The following is a 27,877-nucleotide window of genomic DNA, read 5'->3' as shown; positions in this document are numbered from 1 at the left end:
AGGTTGACATCTGTATTTTTAAGATTATACTCTTTGGACACCTTGGTAAGCAAAACCCGGGGTACCAACTGTGAAGGTGGTAGTAAATGATAAGTACCTGGGATTATGCATTGACAACAAACTTTATCGGTCCAGGAACATAGACGCCATCTTAAAAAACAGTGAACTGGGAAGGCTCAGCTATTTCGATGTCTGCAGGATTATGTTGCTATGCCAAGCTGTAGCAAGCTGTTTAAGAAACCTGGTTCAGTTCTCAGAGTTGAACTGACTCTATTGTATGTAAATTACAAAATAATAAATTTTGTAGAGAATACCGAGTTATAGAATATTGTCTGCATTAAACGACAATCAATGTTATTCTCTGCAGGACGAAACAGCTGTGGTAGCCTTAATACGTCTACTGTACAAGCCTGAGGGAGCAGTGTTATTATATGGGTTGCTTCTGTTGATCAGGTCTAGGTCGAGCAATTATGTCCCCCAAAATCATATGAGCTGACTACCTTAATTTACTGAATGACCAGGTCATGGATTTTTCTCTCTTCCCTGATACTGTTAGCATATTCCAAGATGATGCTGACAGGATTCATTGGGGTTAAATTATAAAAAGTGGTTCAGGTTGCATGAGACATCATTGTCACACATAAACTAGCCATCAAGAAGTCCAATCTTTGGGATGTGCTGAAGAAGACTGTATGCAGTTCCATTAAACCCATTTTTTTTTTAATACAAAGAACATACGTGACCACGGCACTGACTAGAAGAGGCCGTCCAGCAAAAGTCAGTTAGCAGGTGAGGAAAAACATAGTCTTAGAAGCAAAAGGACATGGGTAACCTTGAAAAAGTTGAAGATAGCCACAGTTTACAGCTGAGCTTGACAACCGTAGCCAGGGCACTCCACACACCTGGGCTTCATGAAGGAGCGAAGGAACGTTTGAGAGCATGTCAGGCATGTTGAAATGCATTTTGAAATCCATGCAGTGAGGCATGGTGAGGGTAGCATTATGAGATGGGAGTACTATTTTGTGCATGTCTTTGATGTTGAGTATAATCGTAATCTCAATGAAGTCCATATTGATTTCAAGTATATTCGATTCCAGAACAATGTTGCATTAAAAACTCACTTTCCCCTTCTCATTGCACAGCTATTTTTATTTTTTTTGCATGTATCTTGTCATCAGTAGGTGCTTCAGCAATGTCCTGAACAGTTGAATTCACAGATAAGGGCTGTATCTAGAAATTAATATGCAGGTTGTTTAACTTCTTCAGAACATTTCTCTGGTAGCTGCTGTGTCATGCTGTAGTTCAGACCAGGCTCAGCAAGCAATGGAAACGCGAGTTAGCTTAGGGCCAACATCAGGATAACAGCAGTGGAAAGTAGTTCTGAGTCTAATCCTGTGGGTGATGGATGGCTTTCTATGGTGTTGCATTATGCATGAAAGTTTCCCTCTAAAGCTCAGGGTTTTTATGGACTCCTGTCAAGATGGGGGTGAAGACAAAGGAAAGCTACTCGCATTGATGCAATATATGTCTTGTATGTATAAATATCTGAGGCAAGTTGTTAAGCCAACGGAATCAAGCTCGAAGGTCCCTGACCTGCCCTTAGCCAAGACCATTTTTTTATTTATTCATTTTAATTTATATTTTTAAGAAAAGCACTAGTGTTGTAAGACTACAAACTACATTTTATTTTTTTTAAAAAGAATAGCTGGAACCAACTTATTGATTAGAAAAACTCCTAGAGTTTGAAAATAAGCATGGTGGATTTGTGTGTGTGTGTGTGTGTGTGTGGAAGTCTGTTAAAGTCTATATTAAATTCCAAAATGGTCCGACATAAAGTCAAAAAGTTTCCTTGGCTCTGTAGCAGGTGTATTAGGGTTGCCACCTTAAATTTGTGTCTGCCACATGTTGTTGTTGGTCTTTCATCTGCTACGGTTCTGGACAAAACCCTCCCATTCTATCCAGGCTCAATAACTGAGTCAAACCCAATCCTTCCACGACGCATAAAAAAAACCTAGCACTGCGCTATCAATGCCCCTAGAAGTGTCTGCCACAGAAAAAAGGTAAATACTGAATAAAGATAACATTACCAACAGTCTTGGAGATGGTTGTCTGTAACCCCTGAACGAAGATTGGTTAGGTGGTGAGTGCCGGAGGTCAACAGACCAACACTCACAAGGCTTTCACCTAGGCCACTTATCACATAACTGTAAGGCAGGAGGATAAGAATACAAAAAAATGGCTGACATCTCCGCACTTTTTCAGTGTCTTCCTTCTGAGCATGACCTTATAAAGCGCAAGGAACATATGACCGTGCTGCAATCCTTCTGCCAGTCAGACACATTCCACGATTCCTTCGGCATTAGTCTCCTCAGAGCTACTTCAGGAATGTTGCAAGTAGGGGAAAAGGCACATTTCTGATAAAATCCCTAAATTTATGTCCGGATTTCAGAAGTCAGTCGTCGTTCTCGGAATTTTTCCAGGAAGATATCTAGCTGTGGTCTGCTGTGTTCTTTCTTAATTATTATCCTTTGGTCTGTCTCATTTTCATGGATTTAACCCATCTACTTCCTCATTCTTAACCTTTGATCCAATAGGTCACGTGTGCTCGACCAAGGGCTAGTCAGGAATACGAACCATCGCGTTCAGATCAAGCTCCGGAGCATGATTGGCTCATGGATTAAGATCGCAGACACCTTCTCCTGCTGTTCTACAAACAGCTTTAAATGATTTAGCGTAAAATACTTTAAAAGATTTATTTCCGCCTCCCAAGTACTCGGGGTATCGGAAAACACCTGCAAATCAATATTTATTCCATTTCGCTATATATTTTTTCTGGGATCAGCTTTGTCCTGAGCACAGGTGAGAAGGGGTGGGGCTAAGCCAAGCCCCCATCTTCGTGGGACAAGCATATATGAAGCAGACTCTGGTACACATCAGCATCATCCAGTTTGTTGCCTAGATTGCGGTGCAGGAAAGAGAAACGAAAAAAGAGAAAAGGAAAGATGTGTTCTCTTCTGAAGCTAACCATGCTGCTGTTCTGCGTTCAAGTCGGAGAGGGACACTGGCTGCACATGCTACTGGGTAAGCCTAATAAAAAGGTCATGACCTTACAAAAAAGCAGATTTAATGTTTTCTTAATTGTTTTAAATGTCTTCCCCATTTACTTTGTTTTAAACAATTTTGTGGTGCATTTTAATCTATTCTAGTGAGATTAGATTTGAACTTTTTTTCTATTTTTATGTTAATATTCAATTATTCAGTGCATTTAACACGAAACATTAAACTTTTATTTACATAACTGGCAATAAACATCATTTTTTACAATTATTTTATTATGCCTCAAGTAAATAACAAAAATAGACTTAATACACCTTAATAATAATTATTGTACTATTATATAATACTTTTAAAAATGATTAGAGGAGTTCTTGTGTCATACAACAGATCCTAGATTATATAGTGTGTGTATACTAAGATCTATATGCTCCCATACTTTTTAGCGTCAGGTATAAAGGAACAAGCCACTTCCTCCGAATCTGGCCACGCAGATGAGACTAGGACAGAAGGAAGAGAAGAAGATCAAAAGGAGCAGGAGGGATCGGGAAGATACTGGGAAGGAAGAGTGCTACGTTCACCCCGCAGCGCAGAGGGCCCGTGTGGACTGCATTCCATTTTATTGCAGGTTCGAGACATCACATCAGACTGCATACATTTTTTTTTTAAAGGAGAAAAAAAAACTGATAACATTCAAAATAAACTACAGCAGGTTTTTTTTCTTCATTTCACACATGATCATATTGACCAAAAATATAATTTTTCCACAGAACCAATCAGGTATTTCTAAAAAGAGGAAAAGTAAAGAAGATATTTATTATAAAATCTTTTTAAACGTTTTAAAGTCTTTTTGCACAACACTTTTTATATAATAAAAAGTTTAAATCCTGTAATTACATTTTTTTTTTTTTATAAAAAATTATATTTATAAGCTAAAAGACAAAGTGATCTTAAGAAAAGCCAAAATGAGCAGCAGCCAACATTAAATTTAATTTTGGTTTTAATTTACTTTCAGTCGTCTTCATCTGTGTGTTCGTCAGCCGTCACATATGATAACGTTAGGAACCTCAGCAGTGAGGTATCTGTCCAATCATACACTACTGGCACCCTAACATCCTTAATACGTTTGTGTTGCAGGTGCGAGACCTCGGCCTTGGGTACGACTCGGACGAAATGGTGCTGTTTAAATACTGCAGCGGTGCGTGTCCACGTGTGCCCTCCAACCACGAGCTCACCCTCACCAATCTGCGCTTAAGTGGCGCTTTGCCCCCCACTGAGACCTGGCACCACACGCCATGCTGCCGCCCCACGCGCCATGAGGACATGGCTTTCCTCGACAACTCCCACCGCTGGCACAAAATCGAGAAGCTGTCCGCCTCCGCCTGCTCCTGCGTCGGCTGAAAAATGTAAAGAACATGGACATAAAAAAAAGCTCAGGCTGTAAATAAGATCCGTGTTTAGGAACGGCAGGTAACAAGCTGACGGCGTATCCAAGCGTGCCTCTTGCTTTCTCTTGGCTTCTTTCGCTAGTGATGCTGAAAAGTTCGGCTTTAGCTTGCGAGGATGGTAAGAACTAGGGATATATTTATATACTGTAAATTATTTATTTATTTTTTTTAAATAAAACGTCTTTTATATTTATTGTTAGTCTCTGTTGTTCTTCTGTTCTGTGTATATATAAAGTGTTTACAGTTCCAATAAAGATTTTACATGATTTTTAAACACATCGTTCGTTTAAATGCAATATTTCCTTCTTGCGATCCTAACACAGACTGAATAAATCATCCAATAACACCATACATTTCACGGCCACTAGTAAAGAATGAAATCTTGCTCGGACTAAGAACAAAAACAATGAGAACTTGCTTGGACCAGCTTTGTAAAAACTAATTAAAGTATTCACAGTGAAGTACACAGTAAGGCCATACATTCCGGTGGAATAAATTAATGTCGTGTTTCTCACCATGCTTCACTCCGCCGTATCCGTTTCCTCTGGCTCCGCCCCCCAGATCTGGACACGTCCCTCCATGGCTGTCAGTAAGCGAGGCTCTGTGGGGTGAAAGGACAGCGACTGGACGACGGCTTTCCCGACAGGCAGCTTAAGCGTTAATGAGCCCTAACGAGCGAACACAAACAATCAGTGTTAACGCTCATCAACAGTCAAAGTTCTTTAATCCTGAATATATATATGTGAGACTTTTATATCCCGTGTTTGTCATTCAGGTGTGTTAGAGCTATTTAGTGTATTAGGGGATTGTAATGGCTCTCACACACCTCCACCAGGTCCCAGAAGTACACGTGACCGTCCTCGGAGCAGCTCAGCACGTGTGTGTCTTTCTCAGACAGACAGCAGTCCAGCTTGTAGTCTTTATTCTGGTGTCCTGTGTATCTGCAGGCAAATACAACACACACACACACAATCACGTGAAATGTCATTACGCGGCTTCAATCGGTTCCCATGGATACAACTCAATTGTGCGAGATACATGAATCTCTAATGTGTGCATCGCCACGGTAACTTCAAAATGTTTTTTTTTTTTTTAAACCTATTACATTCAGAGATGAACCGGTTGATCAGCCAGTGACGACCAGAACCGGCTGGTTTTCACATTTACTGGCCTCAGATATAAATGATTCAGTACTGAGTGCAGGAGCTTCCAAGTAGTGCAACAGAAATACATAAAAAATAAATATATATATTTTATTAAATCACACACATTAAAAGCCTCCGATCTGCCTTTCTTTCTTTCGTTTGGTTTTTAAAATGAAAAAACTAATGTTATAAGGAACGGGTTACATTTAATTACATGAAGTTTTTTTGTAGTAAAATCAGGTAAAAAAGTAATATTTAATCGGGATAATTATAGAATCACACAATTTTAATTTAATCGGCACCCAATAATCGTGACATCGTATCGGGAGGTGAATGCTAATTCCCATCCCTAGTGTGTGTGTGTGCACACGCTTTTATGACTCACTCTCCCAGCAGCTCTCCTGTGCTCTTGTCCAGCAGACGCACAGAGGCATCCAGACTGGAGCTCAAGGTGCACTGACCGTCCTGACTGAAACACACACATGTGATCGGACCTGCAAATCACACACACACACACACACACACACACAAGCACAAACATATTAAAGACTTTCCCCAGAAATCATCCCGAACCCACAAACACATATCGCACTCACTGGCAACGTAGTCGACATGCAGTTGTCCCATCCGCAGGTCGTATCGTCTCACCCGCCCGTCCACAGAACTGACACACAAAGCAGTAAATTTCAATCATCTCTGATACTGTCAATCATTCAAGATTTATATGTTGACCTATATTGTAGTGAGAGGAGGTTAACTCGTACGGTTTTATACCGAGTGCCTGCTGAAAGTTACCACAGAAATGAAACAAGTGCTTTAGTAAGATGGGAAATTTTGGTTCTCACCCAGTCAGCAGCTCGTGCTCCACCACTTTCAGGCTGCTGATGCCGTCTCGTGCCTCGTCCAGAGTCTGAATCGAATCCATCTTTCTGGACCGAGTGTCCCAGCAACGCACTGTGCCGTCTATAGAACCTGAAACACAACATGGCCTTATTTAAAATTAAAGGTCCCATAGTTTACTAGCTAAAACAAATCTCAGTTACTGCAGAGCCACACGCTTCAGAGAAGAGCAGAGCTAAGAGGCTCTTCTTCTGGGAGGTCACATTACGAAAGAAATTGAATAGGTTTATTTTTTTATTAATAAATTATTGAAGAACTTTTTTGGTTTTATATAGGTCTAAACATGACTAAGAAGTGAATTTTGCATAACAGGTGCCCTTTAAACACAAGGCGATTAGCACATGAGCTACATGGACTCACCTGAGAGCATTACAGTGGCCTCTTCATTAAATCGCACGCAGTTTACCCTCTACACAAAGAAGATGAGAAGTAGATCATTGAATACTATTTGGTGTATAAGAGTAACAATGCATATTTTATATTTAAAACCAACCAGCTCCACAGCACGTACCCCTGCGTGACCACGGAGTTTGCGGGTGACCTGCCCGGTCCCTACGTCCCACAGGATCACCGTCTTGTCAGCGCTGCACGAACACAGCTGGCTGTTATCAAAAGAGCTGTGAAGATAAAAGTGAATCCTGTATTAGCTACACCACTGAGCATGTGCAATTCCAAAGCATGGCGCCTGCGTGGACGAGAGAAACACGAGGCTCTCACCCGTCTGCATCCAGCACCTCGTAGCCGTGGCCGCTGTACGTCTTCAGCAGCGCTCCTCGGCTTGCGCTCCACAGCTTCAGGCTTTTATCGCCGCCGCACGTCAGAAAGTAGTTCCCATCAGCTGGAAAACATGTTGCATTTATTAGGACACGGAGTCCTGAAGGAACGACGGGTTCATGAATTCTTTCACATTTGCTCCAAATCCACTTGCAGGAAAATCGGTTGATTTAATTTTAAAATAAAGATTTCTTATTAATCTTATATTTACTTAGTATGCATATATAATTATACTGCCAAAAGGATTAGCTCGTCTGCCTTCACTTGCATATGAACTTGAGTAACATCCTATTTATCTACTTATGATTATTACTATTACTAATACTTTTTTATCCTCTTAAATATAAATAAAAGTTAATTGGAATTAGATTTTTAATAGTTTACTAATGTGTATTAAAAATACTAAAATATATATTTTTAACTGTTTTGTTTAAAATGGAAATATGATTGTATTATTATTATTATTATAACATTACCATTTTATATAAATTTAATTATTATAAAATAAATAAATAAATAAATAAAACTGTATTTTAAATATATTGAGAAGGGACACAATATTTTCAATTAAAAATGACCATCATTGCTTTTTTTTTTAATAGAGTTTAGTAATTCTTTAAAATTGTTTAGTAGATCTACAGTATATTGCCTTAATTAAATGTAAATTTTAAACAAAATAATAAAAAATCTCTATAAATATAAAATACTTCTAGATTCTACTACACTTTATACATCAGTGAAAGGTATAATAATAATAAAAATAATAATAATAATTTAATAAATGGTTATTAAAATCTGTATTATTGTTAAAAAAATAAATTTAGTATTTAAATAAATAAATAAAGTTAGTATTTTAAGATATATTAATAAAACTACTAAAAATCAATATATTGAAATTATTGGCAACTTTTATTTAAATTTACAATCAACTATTAGGACTAGCAAATAATAATCACAATAACAAGGTGCATTTTAAATGACTTTTAGTATTTTAAGACATAATGATAAACCACTTAATAGTGTATTTAAAACGAAATTCATATTTAACCGAATAAAACTTATTAAAAACTTAGTGGTGTGTTGTCTCTAATTCTGACTCATTACTCATGGAAATTTTCTCATATGATTTGATGATAGATCTACATTATTCTTTCTATTTGCTTTACCGTTGAAGCGCACGGCTCTGACAGCGGCTTGTTGACACTCTACAGTCCGGAGAAGGTGCTGCGGGAGACGGAGAGGCTGCGGCCGGGGCTCGGGGAACGCCATCACTCTCTCTCTCTCTCAGTCTCGCTCTGCTTTAGCTTAGCAATGCTAATCTACACTAAACATTGGGGAATGTGGGGTTTAATAAAAACTGCAATGTTTCCCCTTAACGCTGCTTACAAGCACGACTTCGACTATACGTTAGTATACACACAGATACCTAATTTCCTTTTAAAAAGAGCTAAATATACGATTTTAGTCTAGCGATTCAGGCTTGAGATACAGTACCGCCGAGTTTTTAAGATAATGGTAATATCCTAAATCAAACACTACGGTACTGCATAGTGTGCCTAATCATTCAACAAGCTTCGTTGTACTCGTGCACTATTTAGTACTAAAGAGTGCTGTTTCAGACGCAGCCTCTGATTCCTCTACTGCTTTTCATGGGTAGTTTAGGCCCTTCAGCGCCCCTGCTGTCTGGGAGGTTCTACTTCTTTGTAGTTTAACAGCAGTTGGAATCCAGTAGGTTACATTAATGCCAACTGTAGGTCTCATTCTCCCTCAGCTTCCTGGCCTCTTAAAACTGATTTTTCCAGTCCAGCCATCCTTAATACATATAATGCATCCTTCCCTGATCTTGAAACACGCGATCATGTGACTATGTGACTCTCATTCTTAATCATTCATCTAACATACAGCTCTATCCTTTATACGGGGGCCCAGGGGCCCGGGAGTCTATCCCAGGGGACTTTGAGACATGGGACACTCTGGACACTCTGAACGTACACTATGGGGTGCCAATCCATCACAGCGCACACACAAACACACACTCATTTACACACTACGGGTAATTTGGGAACAACAAATTAGCCTAACCTGCATGTCCTAAAGAAATAAAGTTTGGTATGTGTTTTAAGAATTTAACACTAATTTTACATTCTTGAGTCAGCCTCAACCAAATCAACTAAAAGCAAGACATTAGCATTTAATAAAGGACAAATTAGATGTGTTAATGAGGAAAACTGGGAATGAGGATGTATTAATTAGCAGACTAAGAATTGGATACAGCCAAAAACCCAAACCTTTATAGCACTCTGTTACAGCAGGAAAACCCCCAATGGGACTCTGTGAGGAACGCCATGATTGTGAGACTGTCACGCATAATATATGAAGGAGAGGTTAGATAGGGAGAATGATTCCTAACCAATCCACTGGATTCCAACCTCTGTTAAACCACAAAGAAAATTTATCATGGTGTAGAAAAACACATTTACATTTAGGCATTTATCCAGAGCAACTTACAAAAAGTGCTTTGAAGTTTATCTATACTACACAGATGTCTGCTGTACAGACATCTAGAGGTAGTTCGTTCCACCACCTCGGTGCCAGAACAGAAGAGAGTCTGGATGAATGTCGTCCTCGAGCCCTGAGAGATGGTGGGACGAGGCGTGCAGTGCTGGAGGAACGGTGTGCTGCAGTGCGTGGTAAGATTAGAGCAGAAAGGTAAGTGTGTGCTGGGCCATTTTTAGCTTTGTACACTAGCATCAGGGTTTAAAATTTGATGTGGCAGCTACAGGAAGCCAGCTAACAAAACACGCTAACTAGTACATGTAAGATAAATTAGTAAAGAATGTACTAAGCACAAGTGTACATTATTTTTAGGACGCATTTCATGATACAGGTTGCTTCTGACACCTTCTGTCTACATTATAACTATATATTACAATATAGATTACATGTTATACCTCACAGATAATATACTTGTAGTAGCAAAAAGTATAACAATCTCATTTGACAAAACAAATCCCTGAAGCAAAAAAAAAAAAAAAAAGAAACACTGTCATTTTCCCTCCAAAGGTTTATTTACAGCAATACAAGTAACATTTTACCACAAAATACACACAAGTATAGTTTAATAGCCAAATCAAAAATATGTTAAGGAAATGTAAAAAATTCCTTAGTGAAGGGGAAAAAACAAGAACCATTTCAGTTTTATTATTTCCCCTAAACCTTAACATGATGCTATTTTGGATAAAATTATAAAGTGACGTTTTACTATATTGTGTCACGATAACAGCAACTAATTACATTTACAGATGCAAAGCCTTCTCTCCATTCTGACATTAAATTTGAGCGAAGACATGGAACAAAATTACATTTTACTAAAAAAAAAAAAAAACAGCTTAAAAAAAATAATCAAAGTGTTTTAGTTATTTCTTTTTGGCCTTGCCGGGTTTGGCCAAGAGCGCCGGGTTGATCTGATCAGTGCCCAGTCCTCTGACAGAGTAGAGACGAGCAGCGCGCTCTTGCAGCGTCCCTCCGCACTTCATTCCTTTCTTTGTCAGCTCGGCTTTCAGTCGCTCCAGACCCAGAGCCTCCAGCTCCTCCACGCCGCTCACAGACAGCAGGTCTAATGGAGCGTCTGCTTCCTGATGGAGGATAAGAGAGATGCTGTCTGCAGTGAATACTGTAATGAAAGAAACTATATTTCTCTGCAAACAAAACAAACTACTCACCTCTGTCTGAACCGGCGGTTTGTCTGCACAATCTTTACCCTCGACAGTAACGCTCTTTTCGGCTTCCTGTTGATCACTGACGGTCTGGTTGCACTCCTCTTTTTCACTGTGCTCCATCCTTCTAGGTTCTTCTTTCTCTTCGGCTTTATCCTGGCTAGGAGGCGGAGAGCAGGGTGCTGAGCCGGCGCTGGAACTGGAACTGCTGCTACTGGTGTGGTCATGAGACTCGGATTCCACCTGCTCCCTAGTTGCTGTTGCCGGTATTGCGACTGGCACAGAGCTGCAGGAAGGACCAGCATTAGAAGAAGAAGTTGAAGAAGAAGAGGAAGAGGAGGAAGAAGCCTCAGCTTCGCTTTCATCGCTGTCTCCATCCGAGCTGTCCATGTTCTCAAGGTCCCCGAGGCCAGTCCTGAAAAAATTTTAATATATTTATTACATAACGCAGGTTGTTTGAAATGACTAACAGCATGCACAAACGTGTAAATGAAATATGGAATAGTTCCTCTCTTTCCCCAGAGCACTGTGGCTGATGCATTTCTCACCAGAAGCATTTCTTTTTTGAGGAAGTGTTTCCATTTTTCGTAGCTGGTCGTTTGCGATGTGGCTTTTCTTCTGCCTGTACCACTCCACTAGATGAAGCCTGCATGCCTGGATGCAAAAAGAAAATAATAATTATATAACTTGCTTAAATTCTGGCGCAAGAAAAAAGCTTGGCTAGGGCGAGCATATATCAAACCTTAATAAACAGGGTAAAAATACAAGAAACAAAAACTTTGTAATGAATAATCTACAGCCATTTAAAACATTTAGATAACTGACAAGCTGCAGTTTACAGATCTAATTATCCAAACCAGCATAGCGTCCTGTTCTTTACAAGTATGTGAAAAGTCAGATTAAAAAAAAAAAAAAACCTTTGAGAATGGAGTCCTCCAGCCTCTCAGAGAGGTCGTGACACTGCTGCTCGTACTCTGTGTCTGTGAAACGGTGTTTGGGCTCGGCGAGTTTCCTCTGAATCCTCTCCAAGCGCCTCTGCTCCTTTTCCGCATCTCGGTCAGCCTGCTTCTTCAGCCACTCCGCCATTCTGTGCACATGCTGAATTGTTACTCTCACTTCAACCACACCAACAATCACCAAACACTTTTTCATTTTTAGTGCACCCTTAAAAATTTTCCCCCGGTCACATTAACGTTCCTTTAAAATACAGCACCTGAAGTCAAGAGGTGTATGTGCTTAGCCTTACTCTTTTTCATGATTGACATCTCGAAGTCTCCGCCCACTCAGGTCTCTGCAGGCCTCTCGATTGGTGGTTTTCTCAATCTGCGCCCCGAGAGCTCGCAGCATGGAGCCGAAACCTGTCACACAAATAACGGACCCGGTTAGATGTGATGAAGAGGTTCGAAAAGAGGAATTATTATTTAGCAGACTAGGAAGTGGACACAGTAACCTTAATTTATGTATAAATTGTTGAGTCGAGACCTACAGTTGGTGTTAATGTAACCTACTGGATTCCAACCGCCGTTAAACAACAAAAACAATAATAATAATAATAAGAAGAAGAAAGAAACAATTACCTCCTTTGCCACCGCATAAGCGAGGCTCGAGCCGATAAACTGCTCCAGCTTGCAGTCTCTCATCACCACCTGAAATCCGGCCATTCTTCTTTACATAGAAATCCAAACAGGAGATGGCCTGAATAGGAAGATTTATGAAAATGTATTACATTTAATAAATAAACCAACAACAGCCTAGTGTACTGTGGACCCACACAAAACATATTAGTCAATCAAACATTGTTAGCTACTTTGTTCAAACAATCAAACGTTTTAAGGATATTTATCTACTTCTTTCCTTAGACTGTATAATATGTAGAATGCCTCATATTCATTTTATTCTTTATCACTGTGTCCCATTTACGTGTATTACAAAAAAAAAAAAACACACCTGACAATATCTGTAGAAGCTGTGAACTGTATTGCTGTAACTTATGATCCCTAATGTGTTAGCAAAAACGGTTAGCCAGCAACACCTAAACAAGTCAGCCTGACCTTTCACTACTAAACGGTTTAAATTAAAATAAACACTATTAAACCTACCTCTCCGGGGCTGAGCAGGCCTATCAGGTCGCTAACAGTCGAATTATGCGGAACACTAAAGTTAATAAACCGTACAAACGGAGAAGCAACGAAGACCTCCATGTTTACTCGAAACTTCCTTTACACCGTCGCGGTTTATTGTCGTCATGCATAGTGACGGAGCGAAATGACCGCGCATGCGCACTGCACTGGAGAGCGGTTCCAAAATGGCGTCTCTGTACAAGGTTGCGAGCTGCGCTAGACACAGAGGAGCACGTTTATTAACGAAGCCTGAGGGTTATCCACCGGGCAGATGGTACAGCAGTGGCGGCGATGAAGGGGTTTCTACGGGCGGAGGAGAGGAGAAGCAGAAAAGCGGCTTTGCGCTTGCTTATGAGCTTCACTCCGAGCTGAAACAGCAGCAGGGCACCAAGGTCTGTGTGGTTATACCAGGGGTTAGGGGCTAGGACTCACCAGTCACGTACGATATACGATATTATCACGATACTTCGGGGCCGATTCTATGAGTATCACAATAAAAAAAAAAAAAAGGTTTTATCCTGTTCCTTAGAAGAACTTGGCAAATAATCCAGTGTGGATGGCAGTGTGTAAATAGTTCAGACTGCGCCACCTGTAGGATTGTAAAGAAATGGTGACGTTTTTCCGCCTCACTAGTGACAGTGAACGCGCAGGTTAGTTGAGTAACTACTTAGCGCTCACAGTGTTTTGAGACTGGTGTAAGTGTGTGTAATTAGTGGATTTGGGACTAATTCAGATCAGATGAGGCTTGATCATGTAAGCCATAAAAATGTGTTTCTGTTGCGCCACTCGGAAACCTCTGTACCCGGTACAGAATCGGGCCGATCGAACTGAAAACCAGCGAATTCTTGTCATCAAACGATTCATCTTTATTACAAACGTCAAAATAGTTTAATAAATATATATTTTGGAGTCAGTGTGGCAATACGTGAAACACCACACAAAAGAATTGCGATTTATAACTGAACCCCCCCCCCCCCGCCCATCTCTACCAGTTCTACACCCGTCTGTTTGTTTAGTAAAGAATAAAACACTCAGTGTTGTGCTGTTACTGTTATTTCTGAGGTAATAACTTTTCATCCATTTATAGGTACATTGAAGCAGGTACATTTCTGTTATCACTTGCACTATTGCAGCTCTGAACATTCCTTTCTTCAACACACTGAATCTAATTATATATATTTAAAAAAAAAAAAAAAACATTGGGAAACCCCAAGGCAGAACTTCTCTGTCCCACGCAGGAAAAGTTTACACCTCTATCTCTGACCGTTACAAAGTGCTGACACTAAAACATAAATATAACATAAAACATAAATGTTAAATGTAACATGTCAATCAGATTTTTTCCCCCTTTATTAAAATTAACTTTATGTTGGTCAGGGAATGATTGTTTATAGTCGCAGAACAAAAAGTAATTGTTTTGCGGCCCTTAAGTGCAGCTATAAACAGACTTCGAGGTGGGCTTTTCTTGAAAAATGGCTAATAAAATAAACATCAAGGTAGCGACAGGAGCTCCGCCTTGATTGTTAAATTTTGAAATTGAAATTAAGCTTAAAATGAAATTAAGCTTATGGCTTACTGTAAAAACTCTATATTTTCAAAAAAATTTTGCAGAGCTACAAGGAGGACAAGGCTCGTAGGCGTTCCTCTGACGACACTCAGTCTTTTGCATCGCTGTTGCGTCACTCGCCGCTGATCCAGATGGGTCCGGCCAAGGACAAAATCGTCATCGGGAAAGTTTTCCATGTTGTCCAGGACGATCTGTACATCGATTTTGGTGGAAAGTTCCACTGCGTGTGCCAGCGGCCCAAGACCGACAGCGATAAATATCGACAGGGCAGCCTCGTCCGGCTCAGACTGCAGGACCTCGAGCTGACCTCACGATTCCTGGGCGCAAACACGGACACCACGCTGCTCGAAGCTGACGGAACTCTCCTCGGACTGATCGAGGGCAAAGAGGCCAAAGAGAAGGAATAAAGAAACTACCGATCAGCAGAGACTGTTAAATGACTGCATCATTGTCGTGTGAACAGAGATGAATAAATAGGTTGTGTTTTTGAATGGCTTGGGAAAATTTTTTTCTTAAGTTTATTTTTGATTTGTACAGCAAATGTTACTTAAACAAATTAATAAAAATAAAAAGTTATTAATGCCATGAAGTGGTAGTTTTTTAGGAGTCTCTAACATCAAGCTTTCAATATATTTAGGACAAAAGTTTTTACGTTTTGTGTTTGCTTTGTATTATAACCTTCCAGAATATTTAGTGCAACTATGAAGGGATTACAAAAAAAACATACCATGTGTTATTCTTAAATTGTATAAGAAAAGGTTAATCTGCTGGTGTGTAAGATGAAGGAAGCACTTCAGCTTTAGAAAGAAAACCCAAGTGTTGTGTTGCTTTTGTATATACATGTGTGTTTTAAACATATAATACACACACTGGTGCGCAGTCATGTTGGAACTGGTGTCGGGTTGTTTCAGGAGTTTAAGGCTTCAGCATAACAAGACATTTTGGCAGTTTTATGCTCCCAACTTTGTGGGAACAGTTTGGGGACGGCCCCTTCCTGTTTCAACATGACTGCGCACCAGTGCACAAAGCGATGTCCATAAAGACATGGGTGAGCGAGTTTGGTAGAAATTTCCAAAATCTATGTCTTAATGTTCTGGCTGAAGGTCCTGGATTCTGGCTGCTTAAGTTAGCTTTTTTACGCCTTTCCCAAAGTCTACAGATTTACAATGATTCTTAAACGAACTGCTTCTGTACACCTATTTGAGAAAGCGCATTTTACTAGCCAATCAAAACACAGACTGAAGAAGCTACTTGAAATGTTTCTACTAAACGAAGAAGTCGTCCAGTTGACACGACTCCCACTTCTAGATAACCAGAGGTGTCAAGTAACAAAGTACAAATACGTCGTTACCTTACTTAAGGAGAAATTTGGGGTATCTATACTTTACTGGATGATTGTCTTTTAGCCGACTTTTTACTTCTACTCCTTACATTTTCCTGCAATTATCTGTACTTTCTACTCCTTTACATTTTAAAAATAGCCTCGTTACTCCTATTTTATTTCAGCTTGTCATTCAAAAAACAAACAAACAAAAAAACCATCGGATAAATCGCACCATCCAGATGGAGCGAATTTGATTGTGGTTGGATGAGAAGTATAAACACACCATTCTGACACCCTATTGGTTGGTACGCGATCCATCGCACCTGCACATGACGTCATGTTACACACTCCAGCAAGGACATTTGAATAAAATAGCATTTTCCGTTGATAAGGTTGTGATAAGTAGACGAAGATGTCTGTGATAGAGCTTCAAGATTCGAGCGAAATGTCACAACCAAGCACCAGAGAGGAAGGTAACAGGAATGACTTTATATATATATATATATATATATATATATATATATATATAATTTTTTGATTAATCATTCATTCTGACAGCACTAATGTGTATTGTAAACAACCACACAAGGGTAATTGTTCCTAAGCCTGCCCTGGTACACTCATTTTCTTGTATGTTGCCCTCACAGATTCCTGCAGCTAAGCTTGGATGGACATTTACATTCCAATAAAGGTTACCGATGACACGCCTCTGAAGTTTGACTTTTTGCACCATTAAAATACTTATAGGCAACTAGTTATTAGATCTTCTTCTCCATGAAACATGTTAATGCTCAGTAGTACACATATATGGTTCTGTAATCTATTTGCACTGTACTAAAATGCATTCTTTTTTAATTGCCATATACAGAATCCCAAATCACTATGGCTGTTAAAAAAAACAACACATTTTTCTTTTTTTTATTATGAGGTGTTGGTGCAGTATATAGGCCCGTGGCACAGCCTAAGCTTTTATTCTTAATGCTTTTTTTTCCCCTCATGTTACTTTTACTTTTATACTTTAAGTAGTTTTGAAACCAGTACTTTTACACTTTTACTTGAGTAAAAAGCTTGAGTTGATACTTTAACTTCTAAAGAAGTCGTTTTAAACCCTAGTATCTATACTTCTACTCAAGTAATGAATGTGAATACTTTTGACACCACTGCAGATAACCTGACTGAGAATCTTCAGACAATTGGCTTTTTTTTTTTAATATAAAAAGTTCAAATCTACGACACAGACACTTTTTTTTTTGTAATACTCATGACTTTATTGTTAAGCAGCATTATTTGAGAAAACATCCCAAAATAAAATAATACTATAAAATAATCTTCATTAAGGCTATAATGGCAGAGTGGGAAGTGTAGATCGATTTAGTTTTACTTTGTATATGAGAAATCAGACACACAAACATGTAGTGAAGCATGAACATGTTATTAGGCACGTCTCGATATCAAGTCATACGTCATGATAATTGTCTAACGAAATGTCATTTATCTTCTTTTCTTGTTACAGTACTGTATATATATATATATATATATATATATATATATATATTTATTTATTTATGGAACACTTACTCCTTTTTTTAACGACTTGAACGACCCTCGTACAGTATGTGCGTAAAAGGGGTGTTCAAGTCAAACCGGGACTAAGCGTTTCGTGCGTATTTTAGAGAAGTGGTGATATTGATAATAAAACACATGCTGAACATTATAAAGTATCGTTTAGTCAATTATCAGCACACGCCTTGTGCAAAAGTGTTTTATGGATACACACTGGTTAATAAAGCATTCCATGACTCCCAAATAAGAGAAAAATATATTCTACCCTATGAAATAAGATTAGTGACATGCAGTTATCCACGGTGCGAGATATGTTCGCTCTTACTATACATGCGTGTGTGTGTGGAGTGCAACGTAAATCATGTCGTTTTACATGGCTAAGCTGTTTATGTTGCATAGTCGGTAAAGCACTAAGGTGTCTGAGGTGGGACTAGTTAGCACTGAAGTGGTGAAGGGAGCCTGAACTGCAGGCGCCGATTGTTTTCCCAGGATTATTGACGCGCCGATTGTGATCTCCGTCGGCGTCTGAATGTTCTTCAGCCGCACATGGTCAGGTACAGCCACTGTGAGCAGGACAGACAAGTGTTAATTGCCAAACTCAAGATCTAACACTACTGAGTGATATGACTAGAATCGAATACATTCACTGCATTACTCGATCACAGCCATGTGAGATGAACTCACTCACCTCTGGGAGGGCAAGCTCGGCGACCCCGGACCCTTCTTTGTCCAACTGCTTAAAGGTTCCTGTTTAAACAGAGATAGCATAAATATGATTAACATTTAAAGAACAAAGGCTTTAATATGCATACTATGCATTATCCTTTGCTCACATTCTGTACAAGGGAGATGTTCAAGTCAAACTGGGACTTTTGCATCGGAATTATTTTCACCTATGACCCCCAAGTCATTAGACAGGGTCTCTCTCTCCGTCAGAAAGCAGTGATTCTGCTAGTGTGTGTGTGTGTGTGTGTGTGTGCGAATGTCATCAGAGAGGTTCCTTGTTTTCCTTTACTGTGTGTGTGTGTGTGTGTGTGTGAAATTTGTCCTACACAGTATCTCCCTCCCTCGTCTTACTTCAGATTTACACACACACACACACACACTAACGGAAACACTGCTCTGTCTGTATTCTTTTTATAGGTTGAAGTGCAGGTTAATTTTTTTATTTTTACTCTATATTTTGTTTTCATTATTTTTTTATGAATATTTTTGGGTTGTGGAATGAATCATTTGAGTTTCCAGTATTTCTTATGGGGAAAATTTGCTTTAATGCACAAGTGCTTTGATATGCAAGCACGCTTCAAGAACGAATTATACTCTCAAGGTTTAACTGTAACAAAACTATTTATAATTCCTTAAAATAAGCTTACAACAAAATATAAGATTTTTATTAGATTCGATTAATTATCTTATATTTATTTATGGAATTATGGACAGGCTTGGCTAGACTCAAGAATATTTGCCGTGTCCTTGTTAACCTTAAGCATCCTTTTGACATGCAGGTGTAAAAATGTCCTGTACTGTAAATTTAAAACAAAAAGAACTTATGAATTTTTTTTTATTTATTATTTTTTTGAATTGCACTTTGCATCATCCAGTCACATTGTGTCTCATTGAACTGCATGGTCAATGTTGAATCATTGTGCTGCCTCGTGCTTGGGGTGTAAATTGTATCATATCCCACTGGTAGTTCTTACATACTGTACAGTACAGTATGTATATTTAACGTATCGTATTCTGTAACCATAACATGATGCGCTAAGAAGTCAGACGCTGTAGATTTGAGCAATCGCTGCAATTTATACTTTTTAAATACATTTCTGTTTTACAACTTATTGTATAAACATCTTCAAAATCACATCAGTTTCCTAAATGATAAAAGCAGAGGATACAGAGGATAGGGTTAGATGAGGGCAGATGATTGGCTGTGGCGACCCCTGAAAGGGAACAGCCGAAAGACAAAAGAAAGAAGAAGACTCACTAAACATGGCCTCTAGTTTGACCAGACAACAGATGAAGTTATCAAAGTCGATGAGTTCTTGGTCGGCGTAGCGAGCCACCAGCACCTGGTTCAGCTTGTTGTCGAGCTTAAAACCTGAAACAGAGACAGTCAGACAGACAGACAACGAGACAGACAGACAACGAGACAGACAGACTGATCAGTGAGAACAGTTACTACAATATGAGTAGAAGTCGTTTTACCTAGCTGACTAATAAATCCAAAGTTTTTCCATCTGTGCCACAAACAGGGAAAATGCTTTAATAAATGCGTGTTTCAATCATGTTACAATATTTAAGGATGCTCTAAATCTTAAAACATCCGTATGGATGAGTTTTCCGTTCAACTCAAACTGCTGAGTGCAGCAAGGAACCTCATGTTCGTTAACCGCACCTAGCTTGATGCTCTTACCTTAGCTGAGGATGCAACATTTATAAGCCACGTCTGAGAGCTTGTTAAACACTTTTACAGAGCCACTGCAACAATCATACTTCATTACTGTTCAGCTTTTGCGTGCAGGATGAGTCTGAATGCATCTCTCTTTAGACCAGCCATTCTCAACCTTTACAAACTTGCCGTCTAAATTAAAATGTGAATACTCGCCTTGCACCTCCAGGGTCCGGGTTCAAGTCCCAGCCAGGCTCGATTCCCGTCCTTGTGTGCATGGAGTTTGCATGTTCTCCCTGTGCTTGGTAGGGTTCCTCCGGGTACTCCGGTTTCCTCCCACAGTCCAAAGATATGCAGGTTAAGCTAATTGGCGTTCCCACATTGCCCGTAGTGTGTAAATGGGTGTGTGAGTGTAAAGGTATGTGAGTGTATGTGTGTGTGCCCTGCAATGGATTGGCGCCCTGTCCAGGGTGTACCCTGCCTCGTGCCCTAAGCCTCCTGGGATAGGCTCCAGGTCCCTGCGACCATGAATACAGGATAAAGCGGTAGAGAAGATGAGTAAGTGAATAAAAGGGGCCAGGGGTAGCTCAGTGGTTAAGGCATTTGACTACGGTTCGGAAGATCCCAGGTTCAAACCCCACAACCACCAAGTTGCCACTGTTGGGCCGTTGCCCAGGGCCCTTAACCCTCAACTGCTCAGATGTGTAATGAGATTTAAAAAAATGTAAGTCGCTCTGGATAAGAGCATCTGCCAAATGCCTAAATGTAAATGACATCTTGCAGCCCACCTGCAGTACACTAAGTGCCCACTAGGGGAGCTAGAAGCATGGACGTTCTCACTCACTCACCGTCTATACTTTATTCAGTGTCACGGGGGCCCTGGAGACTATTCCAGGAGGTGGAGTACACCCTGGACAGGGTGCCAGTCGACCGCTGGGTGCGCACACACACACTATGGGCAATTTGAGAACGCCAATTAGATTAATCTGCATGTCTTTGGACTATGGGAGGAAACCCACCAAACACGGGAAGAACATGCAAACTCAAACCCGGATCCTGTAGATACAAAGACCCCCAGTGCTAACCACTACACCACCGTGCCTCCGGAGCATGGACAATGGACAGTAAGTCTATGTTCAAGTGATAATGTAAGACTGAACTAAACAACATGCTTCATGACAATGTCTTGACCTATAAGCTAAACAAACTTCATATATTAACTATAAAATGTCCTTATCAGTAAAATATCTGCTTTTTCAACCCTTTCTGACATAAGAAGTATCTGTTTAAATAAAGACATCTGTCGCCTTTACCGGCAGACTCCAAGGCCAATCGCATCTCATACGAGCTCATGGTTCCTGATTTGTCCAGGTCGAATTCCCGGAAAACTCCCTGCAGAGATAAAGAACACAAGCCACGGATTAAAGAACAGGACCTTCTCACACGTTCCAGTTAAAAGTTGTAGCTGAAAAAACAAAAGATCTACAAGGATCTAGGAGACATGTCCCTTTGCAGTCACTCACCAGCCACTTCCTGATCTTATTCCACAGGATTTGGAACTCCAAGATTCCCAGACGAGCGCTTCCGTCTTTCTGAGGTTCACATCGGTTAAGGCGGTGTGTGTCTTTGTTTCAATCCGAATAAGCTCGATATGATATGATACAGGCGTTTCAGTTGATGTTCACATAAAGCCCACTGTGCTTAAATTCTACTTATACACCATGCACTCGGGGATACTGTTCATCTCACCACAGTTATAGAGACTTGTAAACAATAAATACATGATGTAATCTATTATTATGCAAGGGGTGTTCAAGTCAAACCAGGACTTTTGATTGTGCAAAATAACAGAACAGTTATAAGGGCTAAAATTCTATTTATATCTTTATATAATCCCCAGCTACACTAATGCACTTATCCCAGTGTTTCACTAGTGCCTGGACACCATCAAGGTCGAAAGTTGCCTTAGTACGCCGGAACCATAATCAGACCGCCTGCTTCATTCATGTCTGAAACGCTGGCCTCCTTTTAATGGCCCAAACATGTGGAAATGGTCAGAAATTCACCAGAAACTTCATGGTTTGACTTGAACGCCCCTTATATGTGGGGGAAAAAAAACCTTTATTCAAGCCATCTATAAGTAAAGTATATTACTGTAAATATGTTTAATCTAGTTTATTAATAAGTGATATTTGGATACATCCATGAGGGCCACCATGGACCTACAGGACTCCAGACCGAACCCGTCTGTCTTTATATCTTGGTCTGTGAAGGAAAGTCAAAATGAAGCACGACATGTTAACACTCTCATTTACACAAACACATACACACAAAGCTCTGTAAGCAGCATTAACACAAGCTTACGCTTGGACACTACTCTGTTCAGGATGGTCCTCAGTTCATGGACTGATATCTCCATATCCTGCAGAGAGAGAGAGAGAGAGAGAGAAAAAGAGAATGTGTTACTACAAACCCGAGGTTATGTTTTACTGTATCTGGAGAATCAACAGCATATTACAGGATTACAGGGCTGGATGTGGTCATGAGCAATCGTGCGCCAAACAACGCCAAATTCTTACATCGCCAGCAAGCTTGGCAAACATGCTTCGGAACGAGGAGTCGATATCGTCCTCCGTGATCTCCTCCTAAACACAGGAAGAACACACACAATGTGTTAGGGTGCCACGGTGTAAAAAGCTAGATGTGTGATTCTATTTTTTATCATTAATCATTATCAGCAAACTCATTCTAAATAGCAGGCTTTCTAAACATCTGCTAATGTTAAAAATCATATTCAGTCATCATAAGAAAACCCGTAAATCTAATGGCCTTTACCTCTTCATCCATCATGAACGTCACCTCATCATCCAGCTCTCTAAAAGAAAGAAAAAAGAGACAAGTGTCATACTGAACGCATGATTACACACATGATTTGTTTGCGTGATTCAAATGTCAATTTCAAAAATAGATCTACTAGTGCATCTCAAAAAAATACAATATTGTGCTTTTTTTTTGTTTTGTAATTTTAGTAAAAATGCAAAACTTATTTTATTCTATTTTAGATTCATTACATGCGAGTGAAAAATGTCATGCATTCTTTGTTTTAATTAATTTGGATGATTATGGCTTACCGCTAATGAAAATCAAAAAATCAAGTATCTCAAAATATTAGAATATTTCCTAAGAAAAATAAATCAAAATTTACAATACAGAACTTTCCAACTTTTAAAAGTATGTCATTTATGCAATTGTATTTCACATTATGTGTAATGATGCTTATACAGGAGTGTCACAGTTTTTTTTTTTTTTTTTATTAAATTGCAGGGGAAAATACTTTTCACAATACAGTGGGGTTTTAGCATACGAACACCCCACTTGGTGAATTTTCATCTTAAGAACTGAAATTTTGCAAGGAAGCAGCTGATGCCAATCTAAATGTTTTGATTGTTTATATGCAAACAAATTTGATTATAGTGTTGGAAATTGGTAATATTATTGGGTGGCTGAAACAGATTATCCACATTTACACTATTTCCTATGGGAAAATTGGTTTTGAAATAAGAAATTTCACCGTAAAAACTCGCCACCGGAATGGATTGAATTTGTATGCCGACGTACCGCTGTAATATGATATTCTTTAGTAAACAATAACAGTATAGTGTTATATATGGGTGTTAATATGTATGGTTATTCTTCTTTTCCTGCTGTACAAAAAACTGTAAGGAAAATATTATTCAGCAAAATTGCATTCATTTTTAATTAAGAATTAGTTTTATTAGTGGGAGGGACTGAACATTTCTGAAAGAATAAATAAACCTCTAAAGAAAAAACAAGTCAATAAATTAAAGTCGCTCACTCGGTCTCTGACTGTTTCTCAGTAAACACGCGGAGCACGAAGTCGGCCTCTTTCCCAGGTTCGAACGTCGAGGGTACGATGAGGTACTCGCCCGGAGGCAGCCGGAGTCGCGTGCTCACCTCGCGCAGGTTGATGAAGGTCTCGGAACGAGCGCAGGATGAGTTTCGGAGGAAAAACTCCTTCTTTAAGTGAACGCTCTGGCAACCGCGGAACTGAGAAACAAATAAACAGTCGTTCATATGGAGTTTTACGTTGGCTACAATTAAATACAGAAAGGCCACCCTAGTATAAAACATACAAAACAAAAACGCCTCCGTCAAAATGTCACTGTAACAAACAACGTCCAGTCCTGCCCACTTTCCTATTGGCTCACAACAAGATCACTTCCCAGGAATGTTGTATTATTGCTGTTTTATTTATTTGCACATTAATAAATGTCACCAGTACTAACAATTCTTAATGGGGGCGCCTTTAAGAGGCGCTCAGAGGGATAAAGCACTGAGTTACTGATCAGAAGGTCAGCTGTTCGCGCCCCAGTTTGCCATTGTTCACCCGTGAAATCACTGCTGGATACATTCTCTGTTTCTGTGAGTTTCAGGTTCAGGGTGGAGAGGCGAGGCGTCCACAGCACGTGGACCAAGCCACACTCCCTTTGACTCACAGATATCAATTCAATTCAATTTTATTTGTATAGCGCTTTTAACAATTTACATTGTCACAAAGCAGCTTTACACAATCAAAAGAATTAAGTTTGTATGAAATGTGAATGCGTATGAATCAAAATGATAAGTCCCTGATGAGCAAGCCGAGGAAGACAGCGACGGTGGCAAGGAAAAACTCCCTGAGATGGTTATAGGAAGAAACCTCGAGAGGAACCAGACTCAACAGGGAACCCATCCTCATCTGGGTGAAAACAGAAATCTCAATATCACAATCTCAGAGGTTTGTCCTGGGAAAGCGGCGTGCCATTGTGGAGAAACGACTTGGTTTCTCAAGAAATTGTATCTAGTTCTACTTACGACTACTTATTCTCCTCTCAGCTTGGATTAACACAACCCAAAAAAGCTTTCTTATTTAGCAGATAACAACACAAAATAAAGCCAATTTAGACCAACTGGATTGTGTCTCCCAACCAAATGTAACTGGAATCCAATACAGCTGCTGTGTTTACCTCGTCTGGGACCTGCAAAAGGAAAAAACAAGAGGTCAACACATCACATTCGCACATCATCATCATCATCATCATCATCATGGATATTGTAGTTACAGCAATTCTTTAAAAAAGAATCGATGTATATTTATGCTCGGGACGCTTGACCTCATAAATGGCGAAGCCGATGGTGTGCATGTCCTGGCCCTGCCTACGGTAGCGCCGCCGGTCCTTCTGCATCAGTGCCACCAGGAAGCTGCAGGCCACCTCGGGATCATCGGGATCATCGTCCTCCTCCAGCAGCGTGATCTTGTACTGTGGGTTTATCCAGAACGTGTCTGACGGATAGAGAGAAAGAGAGATTATGAATATGATGCTGTAACATCAGTACGACAAATAACATCAGTAATTAGTACATGTCTTAGTGAACTGTTAATACAGTGTAACTGAAAATTACGTTATTTAGTATGATGTGTGTGTGTGTGTGTGTGTGAGAGCTGCTTACTGGGATGATTCCTGCAGCCTCCAGCCGTGCTCCCTCTCCTCCAGGTGCCATCGAACTTGATGGTGTTCCAGAAACTCATACTGTCATCACTTAGTGCATCCGGTGTCAGGTTACAGATCTCCAAGCGTGAAAACTGGCGCTTAAACTCCTGAAACGACATCCTGTAACAAAGAAACAAGACGGGATGAGGAAAAGGTTTAGATAATGTAGGCTGAAATGGTACATATTTAGCAAGTAATCTCAAGCCACACGCATTTACTATATTGAGTAGAGTGAGTGTGTCAAATCAGTATAGTAGGAAACATACGTCCACATCTGGATAGCATGCAGAATCTGTGTTCGTGATTTTCGACGATAAAACTACAAGGAGTGTTCAAATCAAACCAGGACTTGTAATGAAATTTCTTGTGAATGAAGGCGTAAAACAAACTGAAGATCCTTGAAGAACGACAGATAATTTGTTGCCAACTTGCGGAAGACACATCTGTCTGTGGGAACCGTACACACCGTTATTCACCAACAAGACTTGCACATTACAGGAACTCGGCTGGGAGTTATTGCCACATCCTCCGTACAGTCCTGACCCCTAAGAGTTTCTGGGAGGCTAGTGTTTCAGCCGTGATGCAGGCAATCCGATCATGGCTCCAGCGTACTGAGAAAACTTTCTACCTCATAGCAGAACCCATAACTGTGTTCTGTTATTCTGCACAATTGAAAGTCCCGGTTTGACTTGAATGCCCCTTGAATTTGCAAAATGACAACGTGCTTGCATAAACAAAAGCCCATAACTCACCAGAATTCTCCGTCTTCTTTTTTACAGTTCATATCCTCTCTATCAGACGGATCGACCTGGTTCCATTCAGAAGAACTGAGGAAGAAGCACGGTGATGTCAGCACACATTACATAACCAAACAGCTTTCATATACAGAGTCAGTTTCTTTCGCAAAATAGGACTTGTACAATAATGTACAAAATGTGGAGTTTGTAAACCTGACACTAATATATGATGTTAAACGCTGTACTGTTCTCTAAATATGATGTTTGAGGAGATTCAGATTGAAGTTGACGCTTGTTTTATAGTCAGCTGCGAAACCAAAGTGACTTCGATCGTGAGCCTCGTTTTGATTGGCTGACTCACTCGTCACTCCACGCCCCAGTCCACTCGACCTGCCCCCAGGGGTTTCGGATACGGATCAGCTTTTCTCGGCTGCCACGGTAATCCACCTACACACACACACACACACACGCGTGTGCACACACGCAAATTAATTTCAAAAATCGATTACATCCATCCCATCTAAGGGTCTTTATCATGGAACACATCAAACAATCATTACCTGCCTAGCCTTTTGTTAATGTTACACAATTGTCTTACTTCTCATTCCTCAACGTGCTATCCATACATTCTCTTTCTGAGCGCAATCTTTTTTTCCACTGATGACTTTACGTCTACATCAGTCTGACCCAATGTCTATTCTGTCACCATGAACATTATAAACATTTTCTGTTACTGTCTTCAAGACCATTAAAGGTACATAAAGGTGGACATAATGCTCCTGACCCACCTCTCGGAGTCCTGTCACGGAGTAGGCGTGACCTTTCACTAGCTTCTTAAAGGTCACTGCTTCCATGTCAAAGGCACTAGTGATCTGTAAAGTTAAAACACGTGGCCAAACAACTGTTAAAAAGGAAATTAAATATAAAAGCAGAAACGGATCAAATTTCATAGGAACTTCCATGAAAACAACATTACATAATATATCCCATGTCCCTAGTGTATAGATTAAGGTCATACACACAAACCAACATCTGCAACATCACCACAGGGAGAAGCAACAAGCAATATCGAAATATTGGACCGATAACAACAATAATACGTTCTTCCTCTCTGGACTCACATCAATCGAGCACCCGAGCAGCGATCCCCGTTCCAGAGCCTTCGTGATAATGCGGGGCAGGTCTCTGGGCGCCGACTTCAGCTCGTACATCTCAGACACGCCGCCTGTGAAGTCCTCGAAGCCCTCAGTGGTGGAGCCTCCGGACAGAGCCTCGTACGAGCCGTTTAACCTGAAGCGCAAACGTGACAAACTCATGAATCAGCCTGGCCTACGGGGATATGTTCTATGCGTTTAGATATGAAGAGCATTACTTAGCATAGGCCTTCTCCAGGAGGGCGCTCCAGAATTCTGAGCCTTCTGCCGAGTGCACGAAAACGAGCTCTCCGTCCTTGACAGGCAGACGGTCGTCGATGACGATGTCCACCCAGTCGCCGAACTGCCAGAACTGTACGAGAAGCAAGAGTCAAAGTAACAAGCAAAATGGCAACCTGATTCCTAAAAACATTTCCCATGCTTTAGAACTTGAT

The 27,877-nt window shown here is 40.1% G+C and overlaps 5 protein-coding genes across 7 annotated transcripts in view; 1 reads left to right on the top strand and 4 right to left on the bottom strand.

The window, feature by feature from the left end:
* The window catches only part of LOC128518710 (sialoadhesin-like), a 1,187,000-nt gene that overhangs the window by 787,290 nt on the left and 371,833 nt on the right, over positions 1 to 27,877 (bottom strand). The gene's annotated exons all lie outside the window — the stretch shown is intronic.
* Positions 3,345 to 8,822, bottom strand: wdr83 (WD repeat domain containing 83). The gene is made up of 10 exons (XM_053491703.1): positions 8,488 to 8,822; positions 7,265 to 7,385; positions 7,059 to 7,164; positions 6,908 to 6,956; positions 6,493 to 6,619; positions 6,244 to 6,311; positions 6,033 to 6,141; positions 5,329 to 5,443; positions 5,018 to 5,170; positions 3,345 to 4,451 (listed from the first exon to the last, which is right to left on the bottom strand). The coding sequence occupies exons 1-9, from the start codon at positions 8,588 to 8,590 to the stop codon at positions 5,024 to 5,026; spliced, it is 945 nt and encodes a 314-aa protein (XP_053347678.1). The 5' UTR covers positions 8,591 to 8,822; the 3' UTR covers positions 3,345 to 4,451; positions 5,018 to 5,023.
* On the bottom strand, positions 10,368 to 13,286 carry sde2 (SDE2 telomere maintenance homolog (S. pombe)). The gene is made up of 7 exons (XM_053491693.1): positions 13,137 to 13,286; positions 12,615 to 12,732; positions 12,284 to 12,395; positions 11,955 to 12,124; positions 11,586 to 11,691; positions 11,044 to 11,452; positions 10,368 to 10,956 (listed from the first exon to the last, which is right to left on the bottom strand). The coding sequence occupies exons 1-7, from the start codon at positions 13,236 to 13,238 to the stop codon at positions 10,738 to 10,740; spliced, it is 1,236 nt and encodes a 411-aa protein (XP_053347668.1). The 5' UTR covers positions 13,239 to 13,286; the 3' UTR covers positions 10,368 to 10,737.
* mrps28 (mitochondrial ribosomal protein S28) lies at positions 13,314 to 15,309 on the top strand. The gene is made up of 2 exons (XM_053491707.1): positions 13,314 to 13,549; positions 14,769 to 15,309. Exons 1-2 carry the CDS (start codon positions 13,343 to 13,345, stop codon positions 15,129 to 15,131), a joined length of 570 nt encoding a protein of 189 aa, XP_053347682.1. The 5' UTR covers positions 13,314 to 13,342; the 3' UTR covers positions 15,132 to 15,309.
* The window catches only part of capn1b (calpain 1, (mu/I) large subunit b), a 33,925-nt gene continuing 23,339 nt past the window's right edge, over positions 17,292 to 27,877 (bottom strand). For all 3 annotated transcript variants that reach the window (XM_053491679.1, XM_053491680.1, XM_053491681.1), the window contains 18 exons: positions 27,662 to 27,795; positions 27,411 to 27,579; positions 27,078 to 27,161; positions 26,651 to 26,736; positions 26,305 to 26,379; positions 25,512 to 25,672; positions 25,175 to 25,344; positions 25,028 to 25,039; positions 23,857 to 24,068; positions 22,836 to 22,875; positions 22,580 to 22,645; positions 22,365 to 22,422; positions 22,201 to 22,265; positions 21,524 to 21,592; positions 21,314 to 21,392; positions 19,596 to 19,709; positions 18,300 to 18,358; positions 17,292 to 18,174 (listed from right to left, as the gene is read on the bottom strand). In XM_053491679.1, the coding sequence (XP_053347654.1) occupies positions 18,148 to 18,174; positions 18,300 to 18,358; positions 19,596 to 19,709; positions 21,314 to 21,392; positions 21,524 to 21,592; positions 22,201 to 22,265; positions 22,365 to 22,422; positions 22,580 to 22,645; positions 22,836 to 22,875; positions 23,857 to 24,068; positions 25,028 to 25,039; positions 25,175 to 25,344; positions 25,512 to 25,672; positions 26,305 to 26,379; positions 26,651 to 26,736; positions 27,078 to 27,161; positions 27,411 to 27,579; positions 27,662 to 27,795 (1,680 nt within the window). In that variant the 3' untranslated portion in view covers positions 17,292 to 18,147. The remainder of the gene's footprint in view (positions 18,175 to 18,299; positions 18,359 to 19,595; positions 19,710 to 21,313; positions 21,393 to 21,523; positions 21,593 to 22,200; positions 22,266 to 22,364; positions 22,423 to 22,579; positions 22,646 to 22,835; positions 22,876 to 23,856; positions 24,069 to 25,027; positions 25,040 to 25,174; positions 25,345 to 25,511; positions 25,673 to 26,304; positions 26,380 to 26,650; positions 26,737 to 27,077; positions 27,162 to 27,410; positions 27,580 to 27,661; positions 27,796 to 27,877) is intronic.

The sequence above is a fragment of the Clarias gariepinus genome, chromosome 3 (genome assembly GCF_024256425.1).
Source record: "Clarias gariepinus isolate MV-2021 ecotype Netherlands chromosome 3, CGAR_prim_01v2, whole genome shotgun sequence".
Lineage (NCBI taxonomy): Eukaryota > Metazoa > Chordata > Actinopteri > Siluriformes > Clariidae > Clarias > Clarias gariepinus.
The sequence above is the reverse complement of the archived record's forward strand: the minus strand, read 5'-3'. Positions and strand labels throughout refer to the sequence as shown.